Source organism: Neofelis nebulosa, chromosome 18 (assembly GCF_028018385.1).
Source record: "Neofelis nebulosa isolate mNeoNeb1 chromosome 18, mNeoNeb1.pri, whole genome shotgun sequence".
Taxonomy (NCBI): Eukaryota; Metazoa; Chordata; class Mammalia; order Carnivora; family Felidae; genus Neofelis; species Neofelis nebulosa.
The window spans coordinates 32,931,121-32,959,115 of record NC_080799.1 but is presented as its reverse complement, the minus strand read 5'-3'; the positions used below and the strand labels follow the sequence as shown (position 1 = coordinate 32,959,115).

General features: G+C 54.6%; 2 protein-coding genes across 7 annotated transcripts in view; one reads left to right on the top strand and one right to left on the bottom strand.

Moving 5' to 3' along the window:
• Positions 1-263: 263 nt before the first annotated feature.
• On the top strand, positions 264-13,737 carry NTAN1 (N-terminal asparagine amidase). 3 transcript variants are annotated; one of them, XM_058710914.1, is made up of 10 exons: positions 264-440; positions 6,863-6,965; positions 7,042-7,107; positions 7,390-7,498; positions 9,234-9,307; positions 10,473-10,526; positions 11,034-11,087; positions 11,891-12,018; positions 12,882-12,995; positions 13,239-13,389. In XM_058710914.1, exons 1-10 carry the CDS (start codon positions 360-362, stop codon positions 13,257-13,259), a joined length of 804 nt encoding a protein of 267 aa, XP_058566897.1. In that variant the 5' UTR covers positions 264-359; the 3' UTR covers positions 13,260-13,389. The 3 variants fall into 3 exon arrangements, with proteins under 3 accessions (XP_058566897.1, XP_058566895.1, XP_058566896.1); XM_058710912.1 differs by lacking the exon at positions 13,239-13,389 and adding an exon at positions 13,396-13,737 and having other exon boundaries at positions 268-440; XM_058710913.1 differs by lacking the exon at positions 13,239-13,389 and adding an exon at positions 13,396-13,737 and having other exon boundaries at positions 270-440; positions 11,921-12,018.
• Positions 13,738-14,292: 555 nt separating this feature from the next.
• The window catches only part of PDXDC1 (pyridoxal dependent decarboxylase domain containing 1), a 53,145-nt gene continuing 39,442 nt past the window's right edge, over positions 14,293-27,995 (bottom strand). For all 4 annotated transcript variants that reach the window (XM_058710907.1, XM_058710905.1, XM_058710908.1 and 1 more), the window contains exons 14-23: positions 25,380-25,443; positions 23,174-23,262; positions 22,133-22,238; positions 20,188-20,359; positions 19,180-19,298; positions 18,759-18,880; positions 17,718-17,810; positions 17,527-17,623; positions 16,484-16,588; positions 14,293-16,016 (exon numbers count right to left, since the gene is read on the bottom strand). In XM_058710907.1, the coding sequence (XP_058566890.1) occupies positions 15,757-16,016; positions 16,484-16,588; positions 17,527-17,623; positions 17,718-17,810; positions 18,759-18,880; positions 19,180-19,298; positions 20,188-20,359; positions 22,133-22,238; positions 23,174-23,262; positions 25,380-25,443 (1,227 nt within the window). In that variant the 3' untranslated portion in view covers positions 14,293-15,756. The remainder of the gene's footprint in view (positions 16,017-16,483; positions 16,589-17,526; positions 17,624-17,717; positions 17,811-18,758; positions 18,881-19,179; positions 19,299-20,187; positions 20,360-22,132; positions 22,239-23,173; positions 23,263-25,379; positions 25,444-27,995) is intronic.

The window sequence follows — 27,995 nt, the reverse complement described above, 5'->3', positions numbered from 1 at the left end:
CTAAGACTGAACCGGGGGCACCCGGCGAAGGCTCTCTTCCAGAGCCCAGCTCCTCCCCCGGCTTTGACGCCCACGCTTTCGGGACTACATTTCCCAGCGCCCTCTGCGGAGGGGGCGGGCCGAGGGCCGGTCCCCCGCGTTTGGACTACATCTCCCATAGGGCCTTGCGGCCCGCCCCCGATTTCCTGAACCGCGCGGACCTGCGGCGCCCGCGTGGGACTTCACTTCCCGGCGGCGCCCGCGGGGAGGCGGGGGGCGGGGCGCGGCACGGCGGGGCAGCCCGGGGGCGGGGGCCGCGGGCGGCCCGGGGCTGGGGAGGCCGCCGCCTCCCTGGGCCTGCCCGGGCGGCCGCCTCCGCGATGCCGCTCCTAGTCGAGGGGCGGCGAGTGCGGCTGCCGCAGTCCGCGGGGGACCTCGTGCGCGCCCACCCGCTTCTGGAGGTGAGCAGGGCCCGGGGGGGGGGGGGCTCCGAGGAGGGCCCGAGGGGACCTGCCGGACGCGCCCGACTCTCCTCACCCCGCCGCCTCCAGCCGCTCTTCCCGAGGCAGGGTTTAAACTTGGCGCAGCCGAGCAGCTCTCCGCACGTCGGGAGCCCCGGCCGCCGGCAGCGATCTTATGCCTTTGCTCGAGGCATCTGTGGGGCTTTCACCTTCCTTGGGCCTCCGAGGGCACGTGCCGAGGCCTCTCTTTGCCGGAGGAGGGGCCGGCGGCCCAGAGAGGTTAGGCGGTTTGCCCGAGGTCGCACAGCACCGCGGCTGGAGGGTGCCCGGGGACTCTCGACCCTGGGCAGGCGGGTTCCCGCTCCGAGCCGGGCTTGCCCGTTGAGGCCAACCGGGGCAAGGGCTCCTGCGCTGGGGCTCTCACGGGGGCCCGCACACCGCGGGGAGCGGCTTCCCCCAGCGGGCTTCGGGCAGGGGCACCCGGCCGCTCCCTCGGGCTCCCCCTCCCCACGGGCCTCCGGGTATTTTTAGCCGTGAGAAAGGGCCCTGCTTCTCCCCAGCTGAGCCGTGCTGAGGACCACGCCCTGATGGAAGGGTTTGGGTTTTGTCTTCCTGCTTTTGTCCTCAAATAGGTCTCCGAACCCCTAATCCGTGCTTGTGCAGAGACAGTTTGGAAAGGGGTTCTTGAGTCCAAGCCTTCCCCTTGTCCCGGATCTAGCTAGGGGGAAATCGGTCAGTTCATTGATTGGAGGGACATGCTGAGCCTCCACTGTATGTTGGGCGCCGTGTCGACCTCTTTCCTACAATCGGGGCGGACTGCTTTACAGCCTAGTTAGAGGGTATGGTTTCTAATCACAAATGGCTCGAATACGCGAACTGTTAAGGGCCCTAAAGGAAGAATGCCCCTTTTCCCTCTGAACTGGGAAGCAGAGGAACTTGACAGTCTGTAGGCTCGGAAAAGGTATTCTTGAGGTTTCCTCTGGGACCCTTGCGCAGTTTGTAATCACTTTGTCTGCATAGGTGTTTTTTTTTTTTTTTCTTTTCTATTGTCCCTTGATCTGTCCCCCAGAACGTAAGCTTCCTGAAGGCAGACGAAGTATGTGTCACTGTGTGTGTCCTTAGAGCCTGGGGCAGCCGCTGGCAATGAATCTGCACTTTGTAATTTACTTGGTATATAAACGAATGAGTACAGTGACCCCTGAAAATGACCTGAAGGCTGAGGAGTTACCGGGAAAAGGGGACCACGCTGTGATTCGCAGCTTCCCTTTCGGGAAAACAGGAGGCATCTTAGCCAGCACCTCCTGGGCACTTAGCCGACACTAGGCCCTGTGGTAAGCACTTTCCTTGGGCCACGTTGCCCGCACATTGTGAAGGAATGAAGTCCGAGTAGGACTCACCAAGGGGAGAAACTTTCAGCTGCCTAAGGAGTTAAGGTGACGCTATCTTTATGTCTCTCGGGAAGTTTCTGTGATAGAAAGATCAGTGTCCAAGGCAGCACAGTCCATGTGGGGGTGGGGGGGGAGGGATGTGACAGGCCAGGGTGGCCTGCCCTCTTGAAAGGAAAGGCCATGTCCTGGGGGCCGATTTGCATCACAGGAACCTGGGGGACGGGTCACTTAGCAGTCTTAGGGAAGAAGGGTGGACGCATGGGAGGGAGCTTGGGAGGGATTCGAGCGGGGAGGAAGGAGAGAACATTCTAGGTGAGCAAGCAAGACTGCCACCGAGCGCAGGGGGGAAGCGCCCCGAGGGCAGGTGGACTGGCCAGATTCCCTGGCGCAGAGAGGGTGAGGGGACGGTGGAAGGTAAACCCAGGGAGGTGGGTCGCACCCAGATTAGAGGGGTTTTGGTGGATCTTTCAAGGAAGAGGGGGAGATGAAAAATTTCATGGCTTGTTTTCTACAACAAGTCGCGTGTTCCCTTTGTAAGACAAAAGAAAACAGAAGTGTCACAAAGAAGAAAAAAAAATCATCTGTGAGCGTTACCGTTATTCATATTTTGGCAAACACCCTTTCAGAGGTTTTTCTTTGTGTGGGAATGAGACCCTTCTAGACACGAGAACATACTACCTCTTCTGTTCTGTGATGTGTCTTTTTCACGCCACACAGCCTGTCACATGCAGGACCAGCGGTTACTTGCCTGTCCCTAGCCACGCCCAGCACAGAATAGTCACGGCCGTGACTCGGTGGGACTTGCCCAGCCCCCGGGAGCAGGCGCCGTTCCGGTTCCCATTTTACAGATGAGGACTGTGAGGCGCAGAGAGGTGGAAGCCGGTTGCCCAAGGTCCCACGTCCCCAAAGTGGCGAAGTCCCCATCGGGACCCTGGCAGGGTGCCTTTGAGTCTAGAACGCTGCAGTGCTCAGTGCGGTGGCCCCGGCCACGTAAGGCGATTTTCATGTAACGACGGTGAAAGAAACTGTAAAAATCACTTCCTCAGTCCTACCAGCCACCTTCCAGGTGCCCCACAGCCACGTGGGGCTCGTCGCTACTGTACGAGGCGGGGCAGAAATAGACGGCTGCCGTCACCGCACAAAGTTCCTCTGGGCCGTGCTGTCCGAGAGCCTTTGCTCTCAGCCGGTCACCGGATGCTCTGCCAGCAGCGTTGGCTTAAGTGTGGTTCCGTAGAATTCTGCGATACGAATGCACCGCAACTTAGTTCCTGCTTCTAAGCACGGAGGATATTTATAAATCTGCTGCGTTAGGAACAGTCAAGGAGCTGAATCTTTATAAACCCCTGTAATTATTCCTGCCAGTGATATCGCTGGACTCCAAGGATTTTGAGCAGGAAAGGGGCTGTGACAGAGCCGTGCGTTGAAGCAGTGATGTTGGCAGCCACCGGGGAGGGCAGCGTGGACACGGGGGACCCCGGAGTCGGGACCCGGGCGGGCCTGGCGACAGCCACCCACGACAAACCTGCCGTCCGTTAATCCTCACACGACCTGAGGAGCAGACGGCACGATCCCCTTTTCCCGGAGGTGGAGAATGTGAAAAGCGGACAGAACAGAGCAGCGGGGGGGGGGGGGGGGGGGGGGGGGAAGGGGCACGTGATCGTTCGTCCTAAGTGCCTGGGGAATTAGGGGTCCTCAGGCCCCAGCCCCACGCCAGAGGTCACGAGGTCACGTGTGGACAGCCCGTCAGCCAAGAATTGTTTTTACATGTTTAAGTGGTGGGGCTACAAAAATCAAAAAAACACTATTTCAGGGCGCCTGGGCGGCTCAGTTGGTTAAGTGTCTGACTCTTGCTTTCAGGTCAGGTCAGGTCATGATCTCAAGGTTGGGGAGTTCGAGCCGCGAGCCGGGCTCCGCACTGAGTGTGGGGCCTGCTTGGGATTCTCTCTCCTTCTCTCTGTCTCTGCCCCTCCCTCCTACTCTCTCTCTCTCTCTGTCTCTCTCAATAATTAAAGAAAACCATTAAGAAAAAATAGTATTACTTCGTGACATGTGAAGTTCTGTGAAGTTAATTCAGATTTCCGTGGCGCCCATAAATCAAGTCTTTTGGGGACACGGCGACATCCGTTTGTTTACGTGTTGTCCCTGCTGCTTTCAGGCTACACAGCAGAGCCTAGTGGTTGCAACAGGAGACCGCACCCCAGCAGAGCCCAAAATAGTTCCTCTCCGGCCCTTTTCGGAGGAAAGTTTGCTGAGCCCTCGCCTAGGAGGGCAGCGCCGTGGGACAGGAGCTGGGAAGGGAGGGACTACCAGACAAGAGGCTTTTTTCGTGAATGTTAGTGTCCGGAGAGTATCAGAGGCCCAGAAGGCTGGCCAGTATTTCGGGGAGGGATGGGAGCTGACGGAGTAGCTCTCTGTGTTTTTCCACAGAGGAGAAGTTGGCTGAACTTTTTTCATTCCTTAAAAGCGGAAAACCAAAACAACATGTTCTTTTCGCTTTGCGGCATCATCTCTTCTGATAATTTATGCTCCTGTCTGTCTGGGACACTGGGGTGGGGGAGAGGGTGAAGGGGGGGAAGAGGGTGGGGAGGGCGAGGGCGGGGGGAGCTGGGCGGTTGGGATGTTTGGTCTCGAGCACGCAAGTGGCAGTTCACGCGCACACACGGCTTTGCCTTTGGGGTGGTGGCCCCAGCGTGGACGTCTGTGGCCCCCCATTGGCCCAGCCCCCCCCCCCCGCCCCCGCCCCCGAAAGCACAGAGGCCAAGGTAAGTGTCCCGGGGCTAACGGAAAGTGCGCGCTGTCCTGCGTCTAATTTCGAATCAAGGTGAGGTGACGAGCGTGTGACATGCAGAGCACCCGGGAGGCGAGGTGTTTACCGAGTTGCAGAACCGTGAGTCACGGCCAGTTCCTCCCTGACCGCTGCGGCCGAGCCTGGCCGACTGACACGGCAGCTCACTTACTCCCACTTACTCCTTTTCGTTTGTTCTGTTGAGGAGCCGCCGTCGTGCTAATGGCTGCCTTGCTTCCAGTTAATGAGAGTTTATTAAGAGAAGAAAACTCTGGGTAACGAATCAAGCTGATCTTTTTTTTTTTCTTTCTTTTTTATATATCTTGTGTCTTATTGATCAAGCAAGTGCCAGCCTCACTGGGCACCCAAGCTCAGCCGTGGTGAGCGGCCCGTTGAGACCGTGAAGCCGGGGTCCTGGCCGGACCCCACCTACCTCCTCTGGATTTGCGCATTTGGGTCGCAGTCTGTTCTTTGAGTCGACTTGTTGCAAGTCAGGAGGAAGTAGTGACCCATCTGTGTACCCCGTGTGACGTAATTTCTTGTATCGATCTGGCATTTTTGTTTTTTTTTTTAACATTTTAGTTTTGAGAGAGAGCACCAGTGGGGGCAGGGCAGAGAGCGAGGGAGACACAGAATCCGAAGCAGGCTCCAGGCTCTGAGCCATCAGCACAGAACCCGATGCGGGGCTCAAGCCCATAAACCGTGAGATCATAACCTGAGCCGAAGTCAGACGCTCGACTGACAGAACCACCCAGGCGCCCCTCAGTCTGACATTTTTGAAAAGTTTGTTTTCATTGAAGAATCTGACCACGTGAGTTTTTTTTTTCTTTTGAAGTTTACTTTGGAAGACTTTTTTGTTTGTTTATTTATTTTTGAGACAGAGCGACAGAGCATGAACGGGGGAGGGTCAGAGAGAGGGAGACAGAATCTGAAACAGGCTCCAGGCTCTGAGCCGTCAGCACAGAGCGCGACGCGGGGCCCGAACTCACGGACCGCGAGATCATGACCTGAGCCGAAGTCGGCCGCTTAACCGACTAAGCCACCCAGGCGCCCCAGTGTGGAAGGCTTTTTAAAAAAAATTCGAATTACAGTACAGCTGACATACAGTGATCTGTTAGTTGCAGGGGCACAGTGCGGCGAGGCAACGCTTGCACCCACGACTCAGGGCTTCCTGCGTAAGAATTTCTGCCAATACGAAGTGAGAGAAGGTTTGGACACCTGATTCCAACACAGCCTTTTCATGAGTTTGCTGATTCAGGACGGGCCCTTTCTGGTTGTCTGCGTCGGTCACGGCTCCATCACAGCACATTTACGGAATCGGGACAAAGCAAGAGCAAATGCTAACACACTCAGTCTGCCCTGTCTGACCGTGGCCTTGGCCATGCGGGTGAATCTCCTCGTGCTTCCTCCCACGTGGCAACACTTGAGCCTTGTGGTCATCACCGCAGAGTTATAACTTTTAAATTTTTGTGACGTTTATTCATTTTTGAGAGACAGAGCATGAGCGGGGGAGGGGCAGAGAGGGAGACACCAAATCCAAAGCAGGCTCCAGATTCCAAGCTGTCAGCACAGAGCCCGACACGGGGCTTGAACTCACGGACCGCGAGATCATGGCCTGAGTCAAAGTTGGACGCTTACCTGACTCAGCCACCCAGGCGCCCTTACTTATAACTTTCAAAGATTTTTTTTTTTTTTATACTTTTTGTCAGTTTGCATTTCAAAACCATTTTTCCTAGTCTTCATTTTTCCTGACTGTGCGATAGCGTGAGTCTCTTCGGCATAACTCACCTCTGTCGTTCCGAGCCACCCGGGTGTGTGCGTTGGTGGGGGAGGGAGGTTCCCGGTCCAGATTCCCAGCGTGGGGACGACCAGCTCGGGGGCAGAGACGGTGTCTGCCTCTCTCGCACAAGGGCCGTGCTTTCCAAGCCAGCCGGGCCCTGGGGCCGACGGTCGGCTTCCCTTCCCGGGTGCAGAGCCCTGGAGGTTCTCTTGCGCTTGAGGAGAAAGGCCTGCACTCTGGTCCCGCAGGTGGAACGAAGCCCGGGGAGCTCACCGTCTCCTTTGCCCCGCCTCCCCCCACCCGTCGTGGCCACCGCCCTGTTCCCTTGGCCTTTCCGCCTGGTGGCACCCCGCAGAGCGTGCATCTCCCGCCCAGGCGCAGTCGGGCCTCCAGTCGGGCCTCGCCACCCCTCTGGGTACCCACTCATCACTAATTTCCGTCCCTCTTTTATCTTGTTTTAATCGAACAGGAAAGAGCCAGACTTCTCAGAGGTCAGTCTGTTCAGCAAGTGGGACCCCAGGGCCTTCTGTATGTTCAGCAAAGAGAGCTTGCAGCGGCCTCCCCGCAGGATGGTAGGTCAGGAAGCCGTGAGTCGGGCATCACCCCCTGGGGCTACTGGATGTTTCATTTTCTCTCTTTTCCAACCAGGCTCCATCTCCATCCTGGGTTCTGACGATGCCACCACCTGTCACATTGTGGTCCTGAGGCACACAGGTACGGCGAGCGAGAGGAAGGGCAGCGTCGCGTCTCTGCACGTGACATTCCTGGTGTCCCGCCCGCAGCCGGGCCCTGCCACCCCCCCCCCCCCCCCCCACCCCAGTCTGCATGGCGTCTCCCTGGTACCCGGGTCAGAAGGGTGGGCGGGGCGGCACAGATCCTTCTGGGTCTCCTTCCAGGGCATTGACAGAGGAGGCGTCTGAAGGGACGGGAGTAGATCTGGCTCGAGCACGGAGCCCTCACCCGGAGTAATGGGAGTCGTTCCCCCCTTTGCCTCAGGTAACGGGGCCACCTGCCTGACCCACTGTGACGGAAGTGACACCAAAGCAGAGGTCCCCCTGATCATGAGCTCCATCAAATCCTTCTCCGACCACGCTCCGTGTGGAAGGTGAGCGCCCCGTTCCCGTGTCCCGTGGTGTTGGGCCCCGCGCTCTGTCACATAGAGGGGATGGCCCTGGCCACCGCATGGAGGGTCACCGCCACAGCGACCGGCTCGTTCGTTTGGAGCCGAGCCGGCACAGTGTCGGCCCCTTGCCGGTGGCCGTGGAGCGAGCAGACCGGGTGGCGGGTGCAGGCTGGCCTGTGGATGAAGCTTTGACTTGGAACCTCCGCTTGTGTTTCCGCTCCCGTACCGTGGGATGCTCGCTCCCGCGTCAGCGAATCCCAGATGCCTTCTCTTCATTCGTTCGTTCCGGCAGCTGCTTGTCGGGTGTTTTCTCCCAGGGGGAGCTTGTTACAGGTGTTGGGGCCATAGCCATGGCCAGTGGACAGACACCTGCCCCCGAAGTGCCCTGAAGCAAGGAGTCCGGCAGGAAGCAAAACAGGGTGTTCAAGGGTGGGAAGGACCGCGGAGCCCGAGGCAGGGAGAAACCCACCGTGGTGGGGGGAGGGGGGTGCGGGTGAGGGTGCATTTTCCCACGGTGGCCCGTCAGGTGGCCGCCCCCTCCCAACAGCTGTCACCCTGGAACACAGGGGACCTGGTCCCACGGCTGGGGGAGAGGGGGCCCCCACACACACCTGTGCCCCCTCCTGGCCCTCGCTGGGGAGAAAGTCTGGGGTGGCCACAGAACGGACTAGTCCGGTCATCTACACGTTCTCAGAATCCTAGAGATTTAACAAAAATAATAATAAAGCCCTTCTTCCTGGTGTCACTAGTGTCACATAGGCTGGGCCAGCAGTGTCATTTTGCGCTGGGCCCCCTGGTGTGGTTCTGAGACGTGGCAGGAGGGATCTTTAGTCTGTCCATGGAACGCACGTGGTCGTTCCAGAAGGTCTGCACCAAGACCGGGAAGGCAAACCCGTGGCCCCGTGTCGAGCAAAGCCGTGGTGACCGCGGCTCGTCTGGCCCATTCATGTTTGTGTGGGGCCACGTGATGCTTGTCCTCACGCCAGTTCTGGCCGGTTCGGGTTCCTCCCTCGGTAGAAGGAAGGGTCCCGGGTTGTCCCAGGCTGTGGATGAGGGGGCTCGCAGACAAGGGGGGGCGGAATACAGGCTCAAGCACAGGAGTTTTGAGAGCTGTGCTGTGCTAGTGTGTGCAGTGACAGTCCCCAGAAGGGCCACGCCGGGGGAGTAGCAGGGTTCCCCAAACCTGGAAAAGCTGGTGTGGGGGGGTAAGCATGGCCTGTAGAAACCGACCTGGTTCCCGTCTTGAAATTGGGAGGCGACAGTCCCTGGCTCCGGGTTTGCTGGACAAGAGTGAGGTGAGCGGTCCGCCGGCCCCCCTTCCCGGCCCCGCACCCCGGTTCCCCTTAGGCTGAGATGCCGAAGAGGTTTCTCGAAGTACCCCACGCCGGGTGGTAAACAGTGCGCCACAGCCCTATTCTAACCAAGGGGAGCGTCTTAAGCTCCGCATCGGGGCCCCTCGTGTGCAGGAGCAGCTCCCGTCCGCCATCAGCGCCCCCGGCCGTGTCCCCAGCGGCTTGGGCGGCCCTGGCAGCCTCCCCCGTTTCTCCCAGTGCCGCCCAGACGCGTCCTCCCCACCGCGAGGCACGGAAGAGGCCCCGGGAGGAAGCGCCGCTGCGGAGCGCGGCTTCGTGGAGGCAGAGAACCGAGGTCCCGAGCAAAGCCAGGGCGCCCCGCGGCCGATTGCTGGCCTCTGACCACCGTCCCGTCTCTTTGCCAGGCTGGAAGTGCACCTCGTGGGAGGCTTCAGTGATGACAGGCAGTTGTCACAAAAACTTACTCATCAACTTCTTAGTAAGTTCACGGTTTCCCCAACTTTGATAAAAACTTGCACCCGCTTTTGTTTGGATCAGAACGCTACTTAGTGCACAGCCTCTCGGGGCAGCTGCTGGGAGCAGCCTGACTGGCTCGGCTTGGACTCGGACGGAGGGACGGAGCTACGATTCACGGGCCGATGGGAGGGGGATGAGATTTTCCTGGAAACAGTAGTCGACACGGTCCAAGACGGTAAACACTAGCGGTGAATAAGATGGTGACCAGCCCTCTGGGCAGTGATGTCCGTTTTAACCTGCAGGAAGGTAAAACACCGACGATGCCACCTTTTCCTGTTAAATTAGCGAGGATTCAAAAAAAGACCTCGTTCTGTGTTAACCGCGACACGGCGAGGCGGGCCTACGCACACAGCACTGGAACATATGTTGCTGTAACCTGTCGGCAAAGCAATTTGGCCCCGTGGCCTAAGTCTTAACAAGGTCCCTCTCCTTTGCCCTGGTAATTCCCCTTCTGGGAATCTGTTCTAAGAAAATAATCTGCAGTGTGCACGGAGATTCATGCCCAAATGCGGGTGAACATTCTTTACGTTAGCAAACAGTCTAATGTCCGTCAGCAAAGGAATTGTTACGTAGCCATTAAAAAGTGCTTGGGAAGAGGTGAATCGCACGGGAAAGCACACGTGGCCACAGAGTCAGGCCGTAAGGTTGTCTACGAGGCACGGGCTCGGCGGTACACGGACGGTAGGAAAGAAACACAGACTGTTAACTGCTGGGGTTGTGGGCATCAGAAGCCCGTGTCCTTGTACTGTGAAAAACCCATGTACTTACACTTGCCTGTGTTTTCCACTTTTTTTTTTTTTTTTTTTTTTACAGTGATCAAGTTTTTAGAATGGCTGGTAAAAAGAAAAAAAAGTTATTTAAGTAAGGGGTAAACATTTTCAGAGTCCGCTGTCCCCACAAACTCCTGAGAAGGAAGAGACGAAGGGACAGCTTTGGTCACAGTTTCCTTTGGGCTCTAGGCTAGGGACGTGCCCGTCACCCGGGTTCCCTGGCGTCAGTTCACAGGAATCTGGCTTCCCAGTGCGGGCCGGGTTGTGGCAGAAACGGGAGCGGGACGGAGAGGGCCCGGCCCCATCTTGACTTGCTCAGCGGGTTTCTGATGTCCACTTTGAAACTTCTCATTGTAGGTGAATTTGACAGACAAGAAGATGACATTCACTTAGTGACGTTGTGTGTGACAGGTAAGTTCTGCCGTCCTTCCCCCAACAGCCGGTGCCCTCACCCTTAAAGCAACACCTCGCGCATGAGCCCCTCAGCCACAGGAGAGCCCCCTCCGCCCTCTGCAGCCAGTGGCCCACCCGCCCCCCAGGCCCAAATCCCGCTCGGCCTCCGATGACATCCCGACCCCCCACCCCCTTCAGCGCGGCCCCTCTTCCCTTCCTTGGGATTTTCAGACGCTTCCTCTGCTCCTGGGAAGGAGCCACCCGCCACCACGCGTGGCAGGTGGCTGGTGGCTGAGCGTGTAGGGAGCCGGGAGGCGCTGACTCGGGACGCGGCACTCGTTTTGGTGGAAACCTGACGGTTCCTGTGGGACCTGGCAGGGAAACAGGAACACGGTCCCTTGTGTGTCCTTTTTCCTCCTGTTGCAGTGTGGGCTCCCTGTTGGCCTCAGTTATAGAAAACGAAAGCAACTGTTCAGTTTTTCTTAAAAATCACTTCTTAAAAAGAATTTTTCTTTGTTTCGTTAGAACTAAATGACCGGGAAGAAAACGAAAAGCACTTTCCAATCATCTATGGCATCGGTAAGTAGTGTGTTTCTTGGAGGCCCGGAGGCCGGGCCGTGCTCCCAGGGCCAGCTTGACCCTGGCTCCCTGTGCCCCACCAGGGGCCCTCGGCAAGCAGCTTGCCTTCTCTGACCGCTGCCCACAAAACAGAGACGTCCGCTCCCTAAGGCCACCAGGGGCGGACGAGGTGGCGGCCGGGAAGCGGGGCCGTCTGCTCGCCCTTCTCCAGCCAGTCTCCGGGGCGGGGACTGGGCAGGGGGTCCCCTCACACAGTGGGGAGCCTGGTGGGGTCCGGCGGGGAATATGGGTCCTGCTAAGGAGAGAGCAGGCCGAGGAAAGGCCGGAGCGCTCTCCCGCCGCAGCCCCGGATCCCCGGAGGGGGAAAGCCGGCGAAACTTCCACCCGACTTGCGATGGCCGAGCGGGGTGCACAGGGGGGTCACTGTACTGCTGCCTGTAGCCTGGCAGAGGTGCGCGGCGGGAACGTGCCACCACCACCGCCAGACCCGGACAGCACCCCAGGCCCCGCTTCTGTCCCCGGCGCGGCCACGGCGCTGGCCGGGGAGGGTTGCCCCGCGCCGGCCTGAAGAGCTGGTGCTTCCCGGGGGAGGTGGTCGCCCCTTGGTCGGGCCCGGGGCGCCGGCGGACACAGGCTTGGCCGTAAGGTGGCGCTTTCCGTCTGCACAAAGGGGAAGCCGCAGCCGCTCAGCGACGGCGGTCCAGCCACACCCCTCTTCCCCTTCTTGGGGCGACCGGCCACGTTCGGTCACCCGTGGCCGTAGACGTGGTGCGGCTGTGCCAACTTTCCACTTGTGCCTTCAGTCCATGCGGAGGACCTCTTTGTCCCCACAGCGGTCAACATTAAAACTGCAGAGATTTACAGAGCCTCCTTCCCAGACCGAGGCCCGGAGGAGGAGCTGCGTGCCGCCCGAGCTCTGACAGGAGGCCCAGTGAGTGAGACCCTCTGTGCTAAGGGGAAAAAAGGGGCGTCCCGCTCCAGAGCCTCACGTTTTATAGGCGTCAGGAACGAAACGTTTGTGTTTGTTGCAAGCTAGACCCCACTTCTCCGCTTTGAAGGCAGAGGTGTGAAAAAAGAAGGCGCATTCAGATTCCTCACTGATGGAACGTTGACATTTTCGTTGGAGAGTGTTTGCGTTCACGGTGATGTTTTGCCAAACCTTTAACCTTTGTCAGATGCCTTTGCTGTTTCTCGAGCAGGGTAATAGCCTTGATTTAGCTAATATGCAGAACTTGTTTTAGTCTCAGGAACCAAAAGCCAGGGTTGCCGGTTAGGCTGAAAACTACCATTGACAAATTGGGGAATTCAGGGAATTGATTGGCAAATAAGCACTTTCCTTGCTCCTGATGGGGCAGCCGGCACTGCGGGCTTTTAAGTTGCAAGGTGATTAGTTGCTGGGGCATAAGTAATGAGGAGGTGTTTTATGTGGCATTGAGGACCGTGGACTTGAGCCACACACACCTAGGTTTCTGTCCCAGCTCTCATGCTTACCAGCAGTGTCGCTGTGGGCAAAGTGCCTGTCCTTTCTGAGCATCAGGTTTCCGACCAAAGTGAGAAAAATGCCGTCTTCCCAGAGGACTTTTGTCAGGACTAAACAAAAGCGCGTACGTTACTCCCAAAGTGCAATAGCAGACACACTGGAAGGACTCCGTAAGTAGTGGCTTTGGTTATTAGACCATTTGAAGCAGCTCATCCCTCCACGTAAATGTGGGACTGCGCTGGAGCTTGCACTGTTGGTGGGGTTCGAGAAGCAGAGAACGTTCCTTGAATTGTCCTCGAAATGTTCTTTTTCAGATGATTAGTATTTACGACGCAAAGACAGAACAACTCCGTATAGGACCGTACTCCTGGATGCCATTTCCACATGTGGATTTCTGGCTGCAGCAAGATGATAAGCAAATACTAGAGGTGAGAACTTACAGGCTGGGGCCGTCTTAAATCTCCGCACCCTGGTTTCTTCATCTAGAAGAAGAAGACGGGTTTAGGCGAGAGCACAGCAGCCTTTCCTTGGGTGGGTGGGATTTACTTTTAGGATGCCTTCGGCAGACCCCATTTAACCTCTAGATCAGCCGAGAATAAGTAAGGTCCTGGCCGGGCATTTGCATGGGTCGAAGGAGGACACAGCCGACTGCTTTTTCCTCGTTAACGCCGTACACCTCCCGTCTTCCGTAACTTTACGACTTCTGTGTACGTGGTGACCTGAGACCATCCGGACTGTTTAAGAACCCGGAGACACTTCAACAGCTTTGTCAAGAGGGTAACAGAGCCAGCTTATTCCTCTCTCAGACCCAGAATCTTGTTTTTCCAGAACCTCTCCACTTCACCTCTGGCTGAGCCACCCCACTTTGTCGAACATATTAGATCTACCTTGATGTTCTTAAAAAAACACCCATCTCCAACCAACGCACTGTTTCCCGGAAACAAGGCTCTCCTCTACAAAAAAAATGAAGATGGTTTATGGGAAAAGATCCCTTCTCCAGGAAGCTAAACACGGGCATCACCAAAGAGCAACTTTTGGCCTGAGAGACACCACCATGGGGACCGTGGGGCCTGGAAAGAATACGAACCAGAATCCGCATCCGCTGAATCTTAGGTCTCCTTCCTTACTGTCCTTCAAATGACTTTGAAAATAAAATCTTATTTTCGCGAAGGCATTTGTCGAGGTGTGCTTTCTGCTTTGCCAAAGGGGACGCCCGGCCTTGCCTTTCGGCACCGAGGGCCCAGGAGGAGCCGCCTGCCGCGTGATCCTGCAAGCCGCTGTTTCAGACTTGGGGTAAGTAGTTCTCTTCCTGCTAAATTAGGGAATCAAGGGAACATTATACATAAGCTTCTTTGAAAAATGGTATTTCAAATGCAGCAGAATTCTGTGAGAACATACCCATCTCACAGAGGGGTTTTCTGGCCCCCAAATATTTCAGTAGCATGAATTCCAACTGCTACTCCACTTCCAGGTGAAGGAGATGAAAAGCCCAGAAGGAAAACCAGAATCTCATCAGACTGGTCTGCAACAGAAAATAATCTGAGACTCGACTCAATGTGAGAGTTACACGAAGCCATTGCAAAGTCTGTTCTAGGTGTGAGGTCGTTAAAATGGCCACACCGTGATGTCTGCAGGTCAGACTTTCCGAGGCCTTTATTTCTCTGAAGTTGCTATCCTTGGGGGAATAGCTCTGCCTAATGACCATTCAGGAACTGAACCCACAGGTTAACAATTTCAAGAACCTTTATTGAAACCAACATTCAAATAGTATCTTAAGGGTGAAATTCTGTTTCAGCAAAACCAATTTAGCAATTCCAAATATATATAAAAACATTGAAAAATTAATCTTGTTAAAGGTGATAATGTCCCCTTTCCCCATTTTATCTGCTATACTTCATTGCACCAAATAAACAGGGAAGACTTTTAATCATCTGCACCGAAAAAAAAGTTGCATTTTGACAAGTGCCAAAAGTCAGAAATCACATCAAATCGGTGTCTAATTATAGGCTTAATGTGGTGTACCTAAGGCTTCCAACACGACAGTCCCCAGCCCAGTGTGAACCCCCACCGTCTTGAGGCATCCCAAAGCTTGACTTTGCTGGACTAAAGGCTCAGGGACCTTTACCTATGAAAACGAAGAGGTGTAGGACTTCTGGAAAAGTAGAAAGAGGCAGTAATTAAGCGCTCAGTTCCAGTATCTCAGCAGTGGTCTGGCTTCACCAGACCGAGGGCCCAGGTTGTCTCTGAGTTGGGCCCAAAGGGGTGAGCTGCTCGTGGGGAGAAGCCACACACACTCCCATGTAAAACAGGTCAAAGGTATACTTATTCTAGGGGTGAAACGTAACTGGGTGCTCCACAGCAGAGTTAGTATCAGGTCAAGACTCGCGTCTGTCGGCTTTTCAGATATTAAACATAGAAACGAGCACAGTGTGTATCTGTGTGCCAATTTAAAAGCTTTACGAGTATTTAAAAATATACACATATATGGCCAAGAGTTTTACAGTTACTCTTAATAGATAATCCTTTAATTTGTCTACAAATAGTATATAAAGGGAGGAATGGACTCGGGGCAGAGGGAAGTCGCTTGCCCACGGCCCTGCCCCAGACAGAGCGCACGCTCCTTTCTACACCTCGGAAGCGGCGGCGGGGGCGGCTCGGGCTCAGGTCGGCATCGCGCCGAACCCGAGCCCGCCGTACCCCCGCAGCCTGCCCACACTGAACGCTGACCCAAACAGGTGGCGGAGACTGCGCTGCCTCTCCGGTGCAGCAGCACAACAGAGGACCCGGAAGGTTCTAGAGCTGACTTAACGAAAAGTTGTATGTAACCTCGTCACGGCTTACGCTTAGGTTTTAGAAAAATAAGCGCGAGCGTTTCAAGTGGCGGGCACTTGAAATTCTAAGTGTTCTTCGTGAACAATGAGTGTTTATGGGAACGTGGGGGAGAAATGGGATCACCTACAAGGACGTGGGCAGGAACCCCAGCTGTCATGCTACAGACCCATCAAATGAGACCAATCAACTGCCCGTCTAAAAAGCCTGGCTTTCAGGCACAGATTTGTGCAAAAATCCCAGCGAAGGACAAACAACAGTCATTTCTCTTGCATTAGCTGTGGCACGGCTCACATTTTCAGTACAGCTTCATCTTCCCTGAAACAATACCCGGCACAGTCTCAAAGCAAACACTGGATTTTATCTTAAGCTCTCCGGTTCTTCTACCTGTGGACGGTCATCTTCCGGGCGCTGGGCCCCGTTCTGGAAGGCCCCCGTCCGCTCGGCCTCCTGCGGAGGGGGAGCCCCGGGGTGCGGCTCGGGGCCGCTAGGCTCCAGGCCATCTGGCTCCGGCACCCCGGACAGATGCTCCAGCTTTTCTAAGTCTTCAACGTGACTGACTGAGCTGGTCTCGCTCAGAGCATCGGAACCTCTCAGAGACCTCTTAAAAGGCTTCTGGCCTAGAGAAAGATCCACGGACAGTGCTGAAAGCCCTCCGTCCAACAAGTGGTTGCTTTATTTAATCGAAACTGCTTCCGGAGACACCCCGCGCCCCCCAGCTCTGAGGCTCCAAAGTGATGAGGTGAGAAATGAGAACCGACAGGACACCGACAAGGCTCCCAAGGTCACGGTCAGGAGAAGTTCAGGCGAGTAAACACCAGGTTAAACACGATGCCAGTTCTCAAGACCCGAACTTCCCCCTTGGGCTGCCACGGAGAAAGTTCTCCCAGGCTGAAGCCCCAGGCTACTGAAATGGTTACAGGGACGGCTGGTCCTCAGTGAGGAGGAACAGGACATGGGGTCAAAGCACCAAGAAAACGCAGGAACACAGGTAACACCCACCAGGACAAGCCTCCCAAGACGAAAGTGTTCCCAAGAGAACCAACGGTTCTCTTCAGCCTTAATCAACTCAGAAGACGCGCTGTACCTGGAAGTCTCTGCTTGGCGCGAGTGCCCGAGGGCGTCTGCGGCGGCGTGACCCCCGCGCCTTGCGCCTTGTAGACGTACGTGTGTTCCGTGGACTCCAGGGAGCCTGCGAGGAAGGGGAGAGAGCGGTGTGCAGAGGCCCCTGGCTCCGGCCGCCCCGAGAGCCGAACCCCCGCAGCCTCGTTCCCCGAGAAAGTCGCTCTGGCCGTTGGGCCTCGCAGGCGGGCAGGGCAGAGCCCCCGGCCGACGGAAGCGCGCCGCGAAGCGGAGAAAGCCAACCTCGTGGCCGCGCTCGCGAGGCCTAGCCCTGCCGGCGCATTTCACCCTCACGTCCCCAGGTGTCCTGGGCACACTCAGCTCCGGCGTGGCCCACGCGTGCCTGGGGACCACGCCCCGGTGGGAACGGTACTGTAGCAGCAGGGACCAGACGGCCCTTTGCTGACGGCAGGCGCTCGGAGCGACACGGATCCTCTGTCACACTCATGTGTGCTCACGGTTTCCTGGGGGGGGGGGGGGGGGGGAGGGGGCACGTGCAGAAAACTGTCCCCCAACACAGGGAAGAAGGGGACCTGGAGGCGCACGTCACCATCCCCAAACCCCAGCAACCAGTCCTCCTTGTGGGGTGCCTGGTTCGAAATGAGCTGGTCCAGGGCTACAGACTGGACTACAATCTTGTCACCTCCCGTTTCCACAGCAGCCCCTTCCTGGGGCAAAGCACTCACGGGGACGGCAGGGAGTACTGACACCCAGCACTGAACATGACGCCGGGGGCATTGAAGAGTCCCGACAGCTGAGTGGCCACGTTCCGACCGGCCCGCAGGAAGGGGGGTCTGCCGCGGACGGGGGGCAGGGCGGGAGGTGGGGGGACCTGCTTCTGTGCTGCCGCGGCTGCCGCGGCGGGACCCACCAGGCCTCCCGAGACAGACGCAGCCCCGGAGGAGCAGGGGCCGCGCGCGCACCAGGCTTCCCGGTTCGAGTGGGGGATCCCAGGAACCCGGTCACGACTCACAAGGTCCACGGGACCCGGGGCGGCGGTGGTCCTACCTGCCGTTAAGTTGAAGGTTCTTCCCTTCTGTGAAGCTTGTACCGGAGAAAACCAATTGAGTACGGATCCCACGACAGGGATCTGCCGCAGCACCCCCTGCAGAGCAGAACCACCGCTCATGAGCGTCCCACCGGCCCGCTCCCGGCCTGACGCCCCCGATGCCCCCTGCGAGTCTGCTGCCGAGCCTCACCTCCTCCAGGAGCCGCTCCTCGTTCGCCTTCTGCAGCTGAACCTGAGCTTCCTGAATCCCTTTCCGAACCACCTCTGTCATGTTTTCCAGAAGCTGTGGTAGGACCGAGAAAGGGATTACTTGTCTAAGCTTCCTGCCTGGGACCTAGAAGAACTATTAACACAGCACCAGGGACGCTTTTCAAAACTGTTAGTAAACGGAATTCTACACTTCTGGATGCCAGGGTATGAAGTAAAACTGGTGAGCGAACCCAAGAGGACAAAATGCCCTGCTAAGGAGGAGACACCTTGGTGACCAGCCCCATCTGCCAGGAAAAGGAGGAGAAACCACCTGCCCGATGATCTCAATGTCACATCCACAGAAAAGAGACACACGCGTCACAGTCATGGAAATGGGATCAGAAGTGACACAGCGGGTTGGGAGAAACTTCAGGAAGCCCACCCAACGATAAAGCCAGCTCCTCGGCCTCATGGCAGACTTCCCGCTCTCCCCCTCCCTAGCAGCCACGGGCCACCACACATGCCTGTCTCCTCAGACCCATCCCGCTGTCGTCCCTCCTCTGCTCCTGAGTGATTCCTAGTGACTCACGTGTCTGGTCTGCAGAACGTCCACCAGCTAGGTCTCCATGCCTGCTGGCCAGCAGAAGCAGGTCTGTCCCTGGCGGGAAGTCCTGTCATCCGAAACACATGCCTCACGCAGCCCCGGGTCCAGCTGCGACTGCAGTCTTCCCTCACCTCGTCAGGCAGATGCCACTGCGTCTTCCCCAAACGCTCAGCTACACCTAACTTCTCCACGGCATTCGCCGCCCTACGTGGCTACATGGACCTCTTCCCCCGAGCCGCGAGCCCACTGAGGGCAGGGACTGCATCAAATGCTCGGGGGGTTCTAGATTCCTGGTACAATGCTTGGCTCATTGGAACCATTTCTGCACTCTTTGGGAACGAACACGTATTTCTGAGGGTAGCTTCCTCCTTCGTGACCCCAGCTGGCTGCCCAGAGAAGACCCAGGAGAGGAACGAGGCACAGATTAGTCTTACAGACCCTTGAGTTTTCCTCGATTTCTCGAGCTGTGACCGCAATGGTCTCCACCAGTTCAGAAATGTCCACGTCGTCACTTGCCATCCCAACGTAAATACAGCTCTTCATGCTTTTGTACTCTGGGCCTGTGGGAAGAGACCACCGCCTGCCTTGGCTCCCAAGTCCTCGGTCAGAAGGCTGCCTGGGGCCACTCTCCTGTACAACGGCATGACCGCGCACAAAGGCACCTCCCTTATGGGGTGAGGACAAGGATACTAATGAGGACGTGGTTGCCCCGAGAGGCTGCAGAAGGGGAAGGGAGCTAGCTCACTCTAGAAAGAACTCAACTATCATTTCTTCCGAGGAGACAGAGCCCAACGGCCTTTAAGCCAGTTAGGAAACAGCCTTTGGAAGTTCATAGTGGACTTATAAAAGTAGTAGTTACCCATTTTAAATGTAAGGTCGGATTCCAGTTCATGTAACTTTTTCAGGAGTCCAACATGGATTTTTTCCCCTTCCGGATCTAACTTCAAACTGTTCTTATCATCATTAGCATGTTCATACCTACAAACAATATCAAATAACAGTATTTCAGTCTAAAAGATCAAATGCCTCTTCAGACACAGGATTGCAGGTAGAGTATAAGCTACTGAAGTTTTCCAAGGTGAGTGAGACAAATGGGCACAGGAGCCACTCGGAGCATCTCAAGGCAAGGAAGGTACAAGTCTCCAGTCCACGAAGCTCAGGCCAGATCTGGAAGCCTCATCGTTTGTAATTGAATCACGGAGTCTTACGGCACCTGGGTGGCTGTCGGTTGAGCACCTGACTCTTTTGATTTTGGCTCCGGTCACGACGCCAGGGTCAGGGGACTGAGCCCTACGTCGGGCTCTGCACTGAGCATGGAGTCTGCTTAAGATTCATTCTCTCTTTCTCTCTCTCTCTCTCTCTCTCTGCCCTTCTCCCCTACTTGTGCTAGCTTGCTAGCTCTCTTAAAAAAAAAAAAAAAAAAAAAAAAAAAAGCCAAGCAATTAGGGGCCTTCCCTCCTGGAAGGAGAGGAAAGCAGGCACAGGACTAAGGGTACACGCAGCACTCCAGGGGACCGAGCGGCGTGCCCCACCGGCGAGCTGGTTCTCGGTCTTAGGGAGCCGTGCTGCTCCGTACCCCACAGTAGTAACCGTTCGTCAGCTGTGCACTCGTACAGTCTCCCCCAGTAACCTGCGAGCCGGCACAGAAAGTACAGCGACAACTATTGCATGAGCGCGAGGGTGTCCACACCGCCACCGTGCTGGGCTTTTCTACGTGTCCAAAACATCTCGCTGCATTTCCAGGGGACACCGACACCGTGACCTCACACATTCACCTCCGATTTCCAAGCTGGTCCACAAAATGACCCGCCAACAGTCTTGACACGGCTAAGAAGAGTCAACCGCCGCCAGGAGGCCGAACCCGTACCTGACAACCCCTATTCCGGGCCAGTTGGGGTCGTCGACGTATAAGAGGCCCGCGGTCCCTGTCACCTCCTGCTTGAACTCCTCCCGCAGCTGCAGCGTGCAGGTCAGGACCGGCAGCTTGCTCTGGATGCAGGCTACCAGCTGATCCACGTCCTCTCCCCGAGTTCCTAAAACTGAGAACGACCCCGGGCGTTAGCGAAGAGCGGGGAGGAAGGGCTCCCACTTCCGCCGTCAGAAAGGTCAGCGGCCGCGGGGCCTCCCGTGAGCTGGAACAGAGGTGTAACCTAAAAGCCGCTAAGCCCATAGGGAACATCGGTGTTAACGACTGAGGCATGTGGCATCCAGGCACAGATGCCGTTCTGTCTCGCACCGAAGATAAGACCAGCCCCTCCGTGTGACGCAAACTCAGTCTCGGCCCAGGACTCTGCCGGAGTCTACGTACAAGGCTCCTCGCGCAGGCTACGAAGAGGCACGCACGGTAGCATCCCGGGGAGAGAGGGATTCTGGCAGGTGTGTGTGTGGGGTAGCAGGAGGGCGGGGTGATGACAACAGCACCAAGGACAGCCCGAGAGCCCCTGGGGCTGCAGGGAGCCCACCTCGCTGCCCCTCGCTTGCGACTCGAATGTGGCAAGTGACTGCACTAAGCCTCAGTACGTGATGCCCGGCCTGGGGGCCGCCAGACCCACTGGCATGTTCTTCGGCTCAGCGCCCAGTCCCACGGGAGGGATTTCTCCGGCCGTGACTCCCTGGAACCAGGGTGCCACTCTGGCCTACAGCGCCTGGTCTCCCAGTGTTGGAAGTGGGATGACCCCAGGGGCGGCTGGCTTCTCCCCTGGTGCTGCTTCAGATGCCAGTGGCTTCAGCCCGGGCTACTCCCCGGCGTGGTCCCCCTCGCCGGGCTCCCAGGACCCCTCGAGCCCCTATGTCCCCTTTGCCAGGTGGTGCCACGTCTCCAGGCCACTCACCCACATCTCCTGCCTACGAGCCTCGCTCCCCCGGGGGCTACACACCCCAGAGCCCCTCCTACTCCCCAACCTCTCCGTCCTACTCTCCTACCAGTCCTAACTATAGCCCCACGTCACCCAGCTACTCTCCAACTTTGAGATCTGGATGCCACCGGCCATCTTCATGATGGGCTTTTCTTGGCAGGACAGTTACCCACATTTCCCTATACTGAGGTCTTTGAGTAAATATCTTTCCAAAAATGTTGAAAACATTCCATGAAAAAACAGCAAACATTTTTTGAAAATCTTCATCTTGGAAAAAAAGACAATCAGATTTTTAATCTGATTTTTAAGACCTACTCCACTATGGCCAACACGAGTCCCCCTAAGACATTTCACACATGTGATGTGGTTTCAATCTTCACACGGCTACAGTGAGGCCGCGGGAACAGCCCTGGAGGAGAAGCTCGCTCAAGATCCCACACATGTGAAGCGGCGACAGAAGTATATGCGCCCAAGACTTTCTGTTGCACAAGCCCACGCACCTGCCGCTATACCGCTTTCCCAAACACCTAAATGTGGAGGCCCTCAACCTTCTCTGGTCCACCCTAATCACCAGGGGAGCTTTAAAAAATAGAAACGCGTGGGCTCCATGCCCCATGGACCAGAATCCCCGGGGTGGGGCCCGGCCGCTGGCAGCTGGCGAAGCTCCACGGGTGAGTCTCACGTGAGGTGTGGCTGGAGAACCACGGAAGGGAAGACGAAGGGCCACAGGACGCCAAAACATAGGAACTCCCTCCAGTGACTTTACAAGTCTACTTCTGGGAAGTTCTGCTGGAAAGCTCGTCTACCCAAATTTAGCCCAAAGGCAAAGAAAAAGCCTCTTCAAAGAAAAAGAGTATCACAAGGGAAAGGAAACCAGGCCACAGCGTGGACCTGAACGGACACGTCAGTGTTGCTCCCGGAACAAGGGAGGACAACCCGTGGAGAATGGCTGGTTACCTGCTGCTGTCGTCAAGGGGCTGAACCGAATGCACACACCCTCCACTTCCAGGTCCATGACGGTGAGGCCGCTCGCAGGCACCAGCTGCTTCAGCTGCTCTCCCAGCTGCGGGGACACGGGCAGAGTGACGAGGTCCCGCACGGAGGACTCCCAGCTCCCCCCACAGGCCCTCATGCGCTCAGCCGCAGACCCAAGAGACTCCCCGGGGCGAGGTTCCCTGAATCTTCTCATTCTCTTACTTACGGAAACTTCTTTTTTAAAGAGACTAAGTTTTATGTTTTTAATTACTAAAAAATACAAGTTCATTGTAGGCAAATCTAGGAAATATGGGTAAACCCAAAGAATAAGATAAAAATGACCCACAACGCATCAGTGAGAATACCCACTGTTTACACGTAATATACCCATCCTGTTCTGTCTCTATATTTTCCGTCGCCGCGAAATGTTTCGTTCGACATGCTGTGTGGTAACCTGCATTTTTTCCTATAATCTGTGATGACCATTTCCTTTCTGCCGTATATGTCCAGCTACACGGTTTATTCCGGCTGTTTCGATATCACTGCACAAACGTATCCTAACTTCCTCATGAAGCCCGAGGCGGGGCAGGAGCCCGTTATGCTAGGACCGACACAGCTGTGGTGGACGCCCTGACACAAAAACCCCGGAGGCACAATTTCAGTGTCCCGAGGCAGCCACAGCACAGTGCGTTCGGTCCACACTGTCAGGTGCCCGGTGGTCAGGGGGCTCTGGCTCTCGGGCCTCCTGACATCGCTCCAGGCGCCCACCACAGCCGCGGTCCCCGTCGTGTGGGTAGTCTGCGGCCTTACTACGTAGCAGCAAGGAGATGGTCACCGAGGCAGTGATTCTGCAAGGCCCTGCCGGAATTCGCGCGGCATGCCAAGCAGTGATGTGATCAGAAGCCCTGGAAGGAAGCCCAGTGCCTTTGCAGAAGCATCCTTCCTATGGGCCCGACTTCCCAGACACGTCCACGCATCACTCCATCTGGGATCTAGACGAGAGCACGTGGCCCCCGTTCTTACCCAGCGGTTCAGGGAATCACAGGAATGTCTCTCCCGGCCGACCGTTGAAGGTGCCATGTTAGGCACCGGGACAGCTGTCGGCACTGGATCTGACACCAAAACACAGAAAAGAGGGTTCACCTTCTGGAAACACAGCTCCACACACGCTCCTCAAAGCCCCTTTCACTGAGCTCCCAATACTAACCCGGGAGAAAAGCCTCAAATACTACAGAAATCAAGTGCTGATGTCACAGGGAATGGATAGAAAAAAATGAGTACGTACATACAGTGTGTAGTGTTGTCCATCCTTGAAAAGGAAGGAAATTGTCCCGTGCTCAATACAGATGAAACGTGAGGGCGTTACATCAAGTGAAATAAGCCAGTTACACAAAGACTCACACTGTATGATTCCACTTCTATGGGGACCCCAAGGTAGCCAGACTCAGAGACACAAAGTAGATGGTGGCTGCCAGGGGCTGGAGGGGAGTGTTTAAGGGGTGTGGAGTTTCAGTTTTGCAAGACGTACAAGTTCCGGAGGGCTGCTGAACAACCACGTGAATCTGTGCAGCATTACTTAACTGTACACATTTTACCATAAGTAAAAATTTTTGCATATGTTTATCTTACAGAAGGGTTTTTTTAGCTTTATTTTTAGAGAGACAGAGTGTGAGTAGGGGAGTGGCAGAGAGAGAGGGAGACACCGAATATGAAGCAGTCTCCAGGCTCCGTGCTGTCGGTACAGAGCCGGATGTGGGGCTCGAACTCATGAACCGGGAGATCATGACCTGAGCTGAAGTCAGATTCTTAACCGACTGAGCCACCCAGACGCCCACAGGAGGGGATTTAAGCTTCCACACTTTTTTTTTCTCGGAGAAAATGTAACACCTGAATACTGTCTCACAAATAGAATTCTTAGTCTCATTTGCGAAGTTTTTCTTTAAAGGAACTTCCAGAGGAAATCAAAATGTAACACTGTAAGTTACCAGCTAGTCTATCAACCCCTATGCGAGGGAAGGCAGAGCACCTGAGAGCACCCCAAGCGGGCCTCACAACAGACTTGTCCTCCTTTCAAATGGCCAGGGCGCCTACTCCTGCCAGGCGGTGTGCTGGGCACGCCAGATATAAGGAAGTGTCATCTAGCTGTTTACATTCCACTGAAGAAATACCATAAAGAAAGAACTGAAATCACCATATATTGTTGTTGGTGCCATGAAAGAAGGCGGGGACTCCGATACAGTATGATGGAGGTGCCTTAGCATGGATAGGGAAGGCCTAAGGAGGTGCACCTAATGGAGACCTGAATGGTGATAGGGAGCCAGCCAGAAGAAGAGTGAAGGGAAATGTGCTCGAGGTAAAGGGAACAGCAAGTGCAAAGGTCTTGCTCTAGGAAAGGGCACAATATTCCAGAAACTCGGAGAAGACCAGTCTAAGTCACAATGATCGAGAGAAGAGGTGGCCTAAAAGGAAGTCAGAGAAGACGGCAAGGGCTGGACTCCATAGGCCTTACAAGGCCTGGTACTGAGCCTGGACCTTATTCACTAGAAATAGTAAGAAACTGAGGGTCTGGGCAGCCAAAGGGCGCAAATGGATTCCCTCATGTACTGCCCAGTCTGACCGCATGGAGAGAATGGTCTGGAATGGGGTATGTGCAGTACACAGAAGTGACAGATCAGTCGGGCGGGGACCGCGGCTGTCCGGGTGAGAAGTAACGGTGCCCTGGACTAGGCTGGTGGCGCTGGGGGCACCCTGTAAAAATAGAGATTCCTGGATCCAACCTCATGAATCAAAGTATCTAGGAAGTAGGGCCCCCAAATCTCTATTTTCTTTTCTTTCTTTTTTATGCTTAACATAGTTTACGTTTTAAATAATTTAAAATACAGTGTAAACATACATTAAAAACACTATGGCAAATGAGCGTGAAAACATGAGGTTATTTGTGTGTGTGCACACCCGTGCACGCATCCTGGTCTCTCTTCACTCATTCTAGCACTAGGTCTAGGGACTGGCATTTGGAAACCACTGGTTTGATCACAGGAAACTATCACTAACATGCTATTAAGGCACTTAGGACCAGAACTCTTGTGAAAATCATTAACATTTTCTGAAAAAATGATGACTGCAGATTTTAGCAGTCAAAATATTTTGGACTATCTATGTAACTTGAAATGGTTTAAAATTCAAAGCCCTTAGACACAAATCCAAAATTATGCTTTTTAAAGTCACCTACCTGAGCCTGGTAATTCCTGGAAAAATCTGAACACCACTACCGGAGAGCTGAGCTCATCTTCCACCTGAAAAATACAATCTGATGTTACCAATTAACATTACATCCAACACCTGCAAAATGAAACAGTTGAGTTTGAAAAGCAGGCTACAGATAGCATAGGTTCTTAGTAAACACGTAAAATTCAAAGGTTAATTTCAGTTGCTACAGAAATAGAAATCAAGGGTTTAGTAAAATTCCTAGAAATAATTATAAGCCGGTTCTGAGAACACATTCCTGGATTATGACATCTGACAGAGGTATACTGAAATTTAGGCAGGAGCAAACTGTAATAATAATAAACAGAGGCCTGCCATTAAAGATCAGTGAAGAGGAAAAAGAAGAACCAGAATCAGTGCTGGGAGAGTGGAAGCTTTCAACAACCCAGAAATTATGCTAACTTAAGCAGGACTGAAACTTTAAAAAAAAATTTTTTTTAAATGCTTATTTATTTTTGAGACAGAGTATGAGCAGGGGAGGGGCAGAGACAGAGGGAGACACAGAATCCGAAGCAGGCTCCAGGCTCCGAGCTGTCAGCACAAGAGCCCCATGCGGGGCTCAAACCCACAAACTGTGAGATCATGGCCTGAACCGAAGTCGGACGCTTAACCGACGGAGCCACCCAGGTACCCCTGAAACTTTTTATACAGTCACAAACAAAAAGAGGAAAACTCCTTTCTTCTCACTTTGTAAAACTCTCAGAACAGGATGTAAGTCCTACTGGTAATGAAGATAAACAGTCTAGAGCTGAGTCTAAGTATTTCCTAAATCACTGAAGTGGTACTTATATTAAGGACAGGCGTCCTTCATTAACTTCATTAATGACTAACTTCATTAGCAGATTTCATCACAGACGAAAATGTTCACTGCATGAAGCCAAGCCAGCACTAAGTTAGTTCACGGACGCCATCGAACAGTGGAGCGACTCATCAGCTCCACTACGGGGTCAGGATACAAAGGGAACAGCCATGTTCTTGACAGAATATGGCACACAGGGACAGATGTCTAACTACTCAACAGTTCTAGTTATAAACCCTATTTTCCAAGGCTCTGCGTGTGATGTCTCCATCGTGGAAACGCTAACTTGCAAAGCCAGGAAGTAGCTGGCCCAAGGTCTGCGCTGTTAACCTCTGAACGGAACACAGGGATGTGATTTAGGCCAAGCAAGATGTGTATCAAATTTGCCACCTTATTAAGCTGATTGCTGTGTTACCTATCTATCATCTCCTTTAACTTTCATGTAAACATAAATCTATTAATGCTTTTTTTTTTCTCTTAGTACTTTTAACACTTGGAGAGCCTTAATATCTAAATAGAATGGAGTAAATCCAAGAAGCAAATAGAAACAAAAGCAATAAAATTCTATGCCCATTCCCCGAACCTCAGTCAGGATGAATGAAGCAGGATGATTTGAGTAACCAGACTTCTATATATAGTCTAATACAGTCTTGGTTTCTTATTTCTTTGAGCTCGGTGGACTCAAATGTCAGTGCATGAGAAATACTGTACATGGTTATAAACAGAGAATACATGGCAGACTGAAATGCGGGATTACATATACCAAAACCAAAAAAACCCCCCAAAAACCAAAAAACCCAACATAACCACTGCTAAGCTCACAAAAACAGTGAATCAAGAAAGAAAACAAAGAGTATCGTCAGCGGAGCAGGGCTGGCGAGCGGGGAGCAGGGAGGGGAACCCGCTGTAACTAACACCCAGGGTCTTCGGGCCCGTGTGCAGATGGTGGTGAGCGCACGTCACGCCAGGACCCCAAGGAGAAGAGGGGGAGAAAAGCTCAATCTGCCGACCAGCAAGAGGGCTTCCTGCGGCCTGAGGCTCCGTCTACACAGGGAGTAAAATGCACCAAAGAGCGAAACGTCAGGTGTGCACTGCCATGGGCCGTACGTGCCATTTGGTGCAGGAGTCCCGGCTGTGGAACTGACAGACGGACCTTCGCCCGTCACACATGAGAAAAACATGCAGGTCATAATGAACAGTGAAGCACACACCCGGCAGCAGACGCAACAAGGGACAATCTGTGCTCCAAAAGGAAACATACTCTGACGACCGTGCTTAGAGAAATGAGGACCAGGAAGCATAAAAACAAAAGCAAAAACGAAAACAAAAAAGGAAAGAAAAAGAAAAAAGGATGTCCAAAAAGGGAACAATGACTTAACAAGAGCTCAAGGGAACACGCTGGAAGGAGGCAGGTATCACTCAAAGTGAAAACACGGCCGACACAGATGAGAGGCTGCTCAGGTGCCAGGACAGGAGGCAGAGGCGGGAAGGAGGACAGGGGCTGAAGGAAGATGGACCCGTGACAATGTTCACTATGCTGGTGAGATCGGAGAAGGAGGTCATATATGAAAACGCAAACTGCACAGAATTTAAAAAAAAAAAAAAAAGACTCCTCAGGTTAAATGAGCACAAGTCCCAACCAAGCAGGATCTACACAGTCCTCACTCGGACACACCATGGCCACGGTCAAAGTAGCAGAAGCTGGAGAGCCTCAAGGACAGCAGAGACGTAAGTGCCGCACGGGGCTGAGACTTGCAGGGGTGAGGGTGAGATACCCTATTA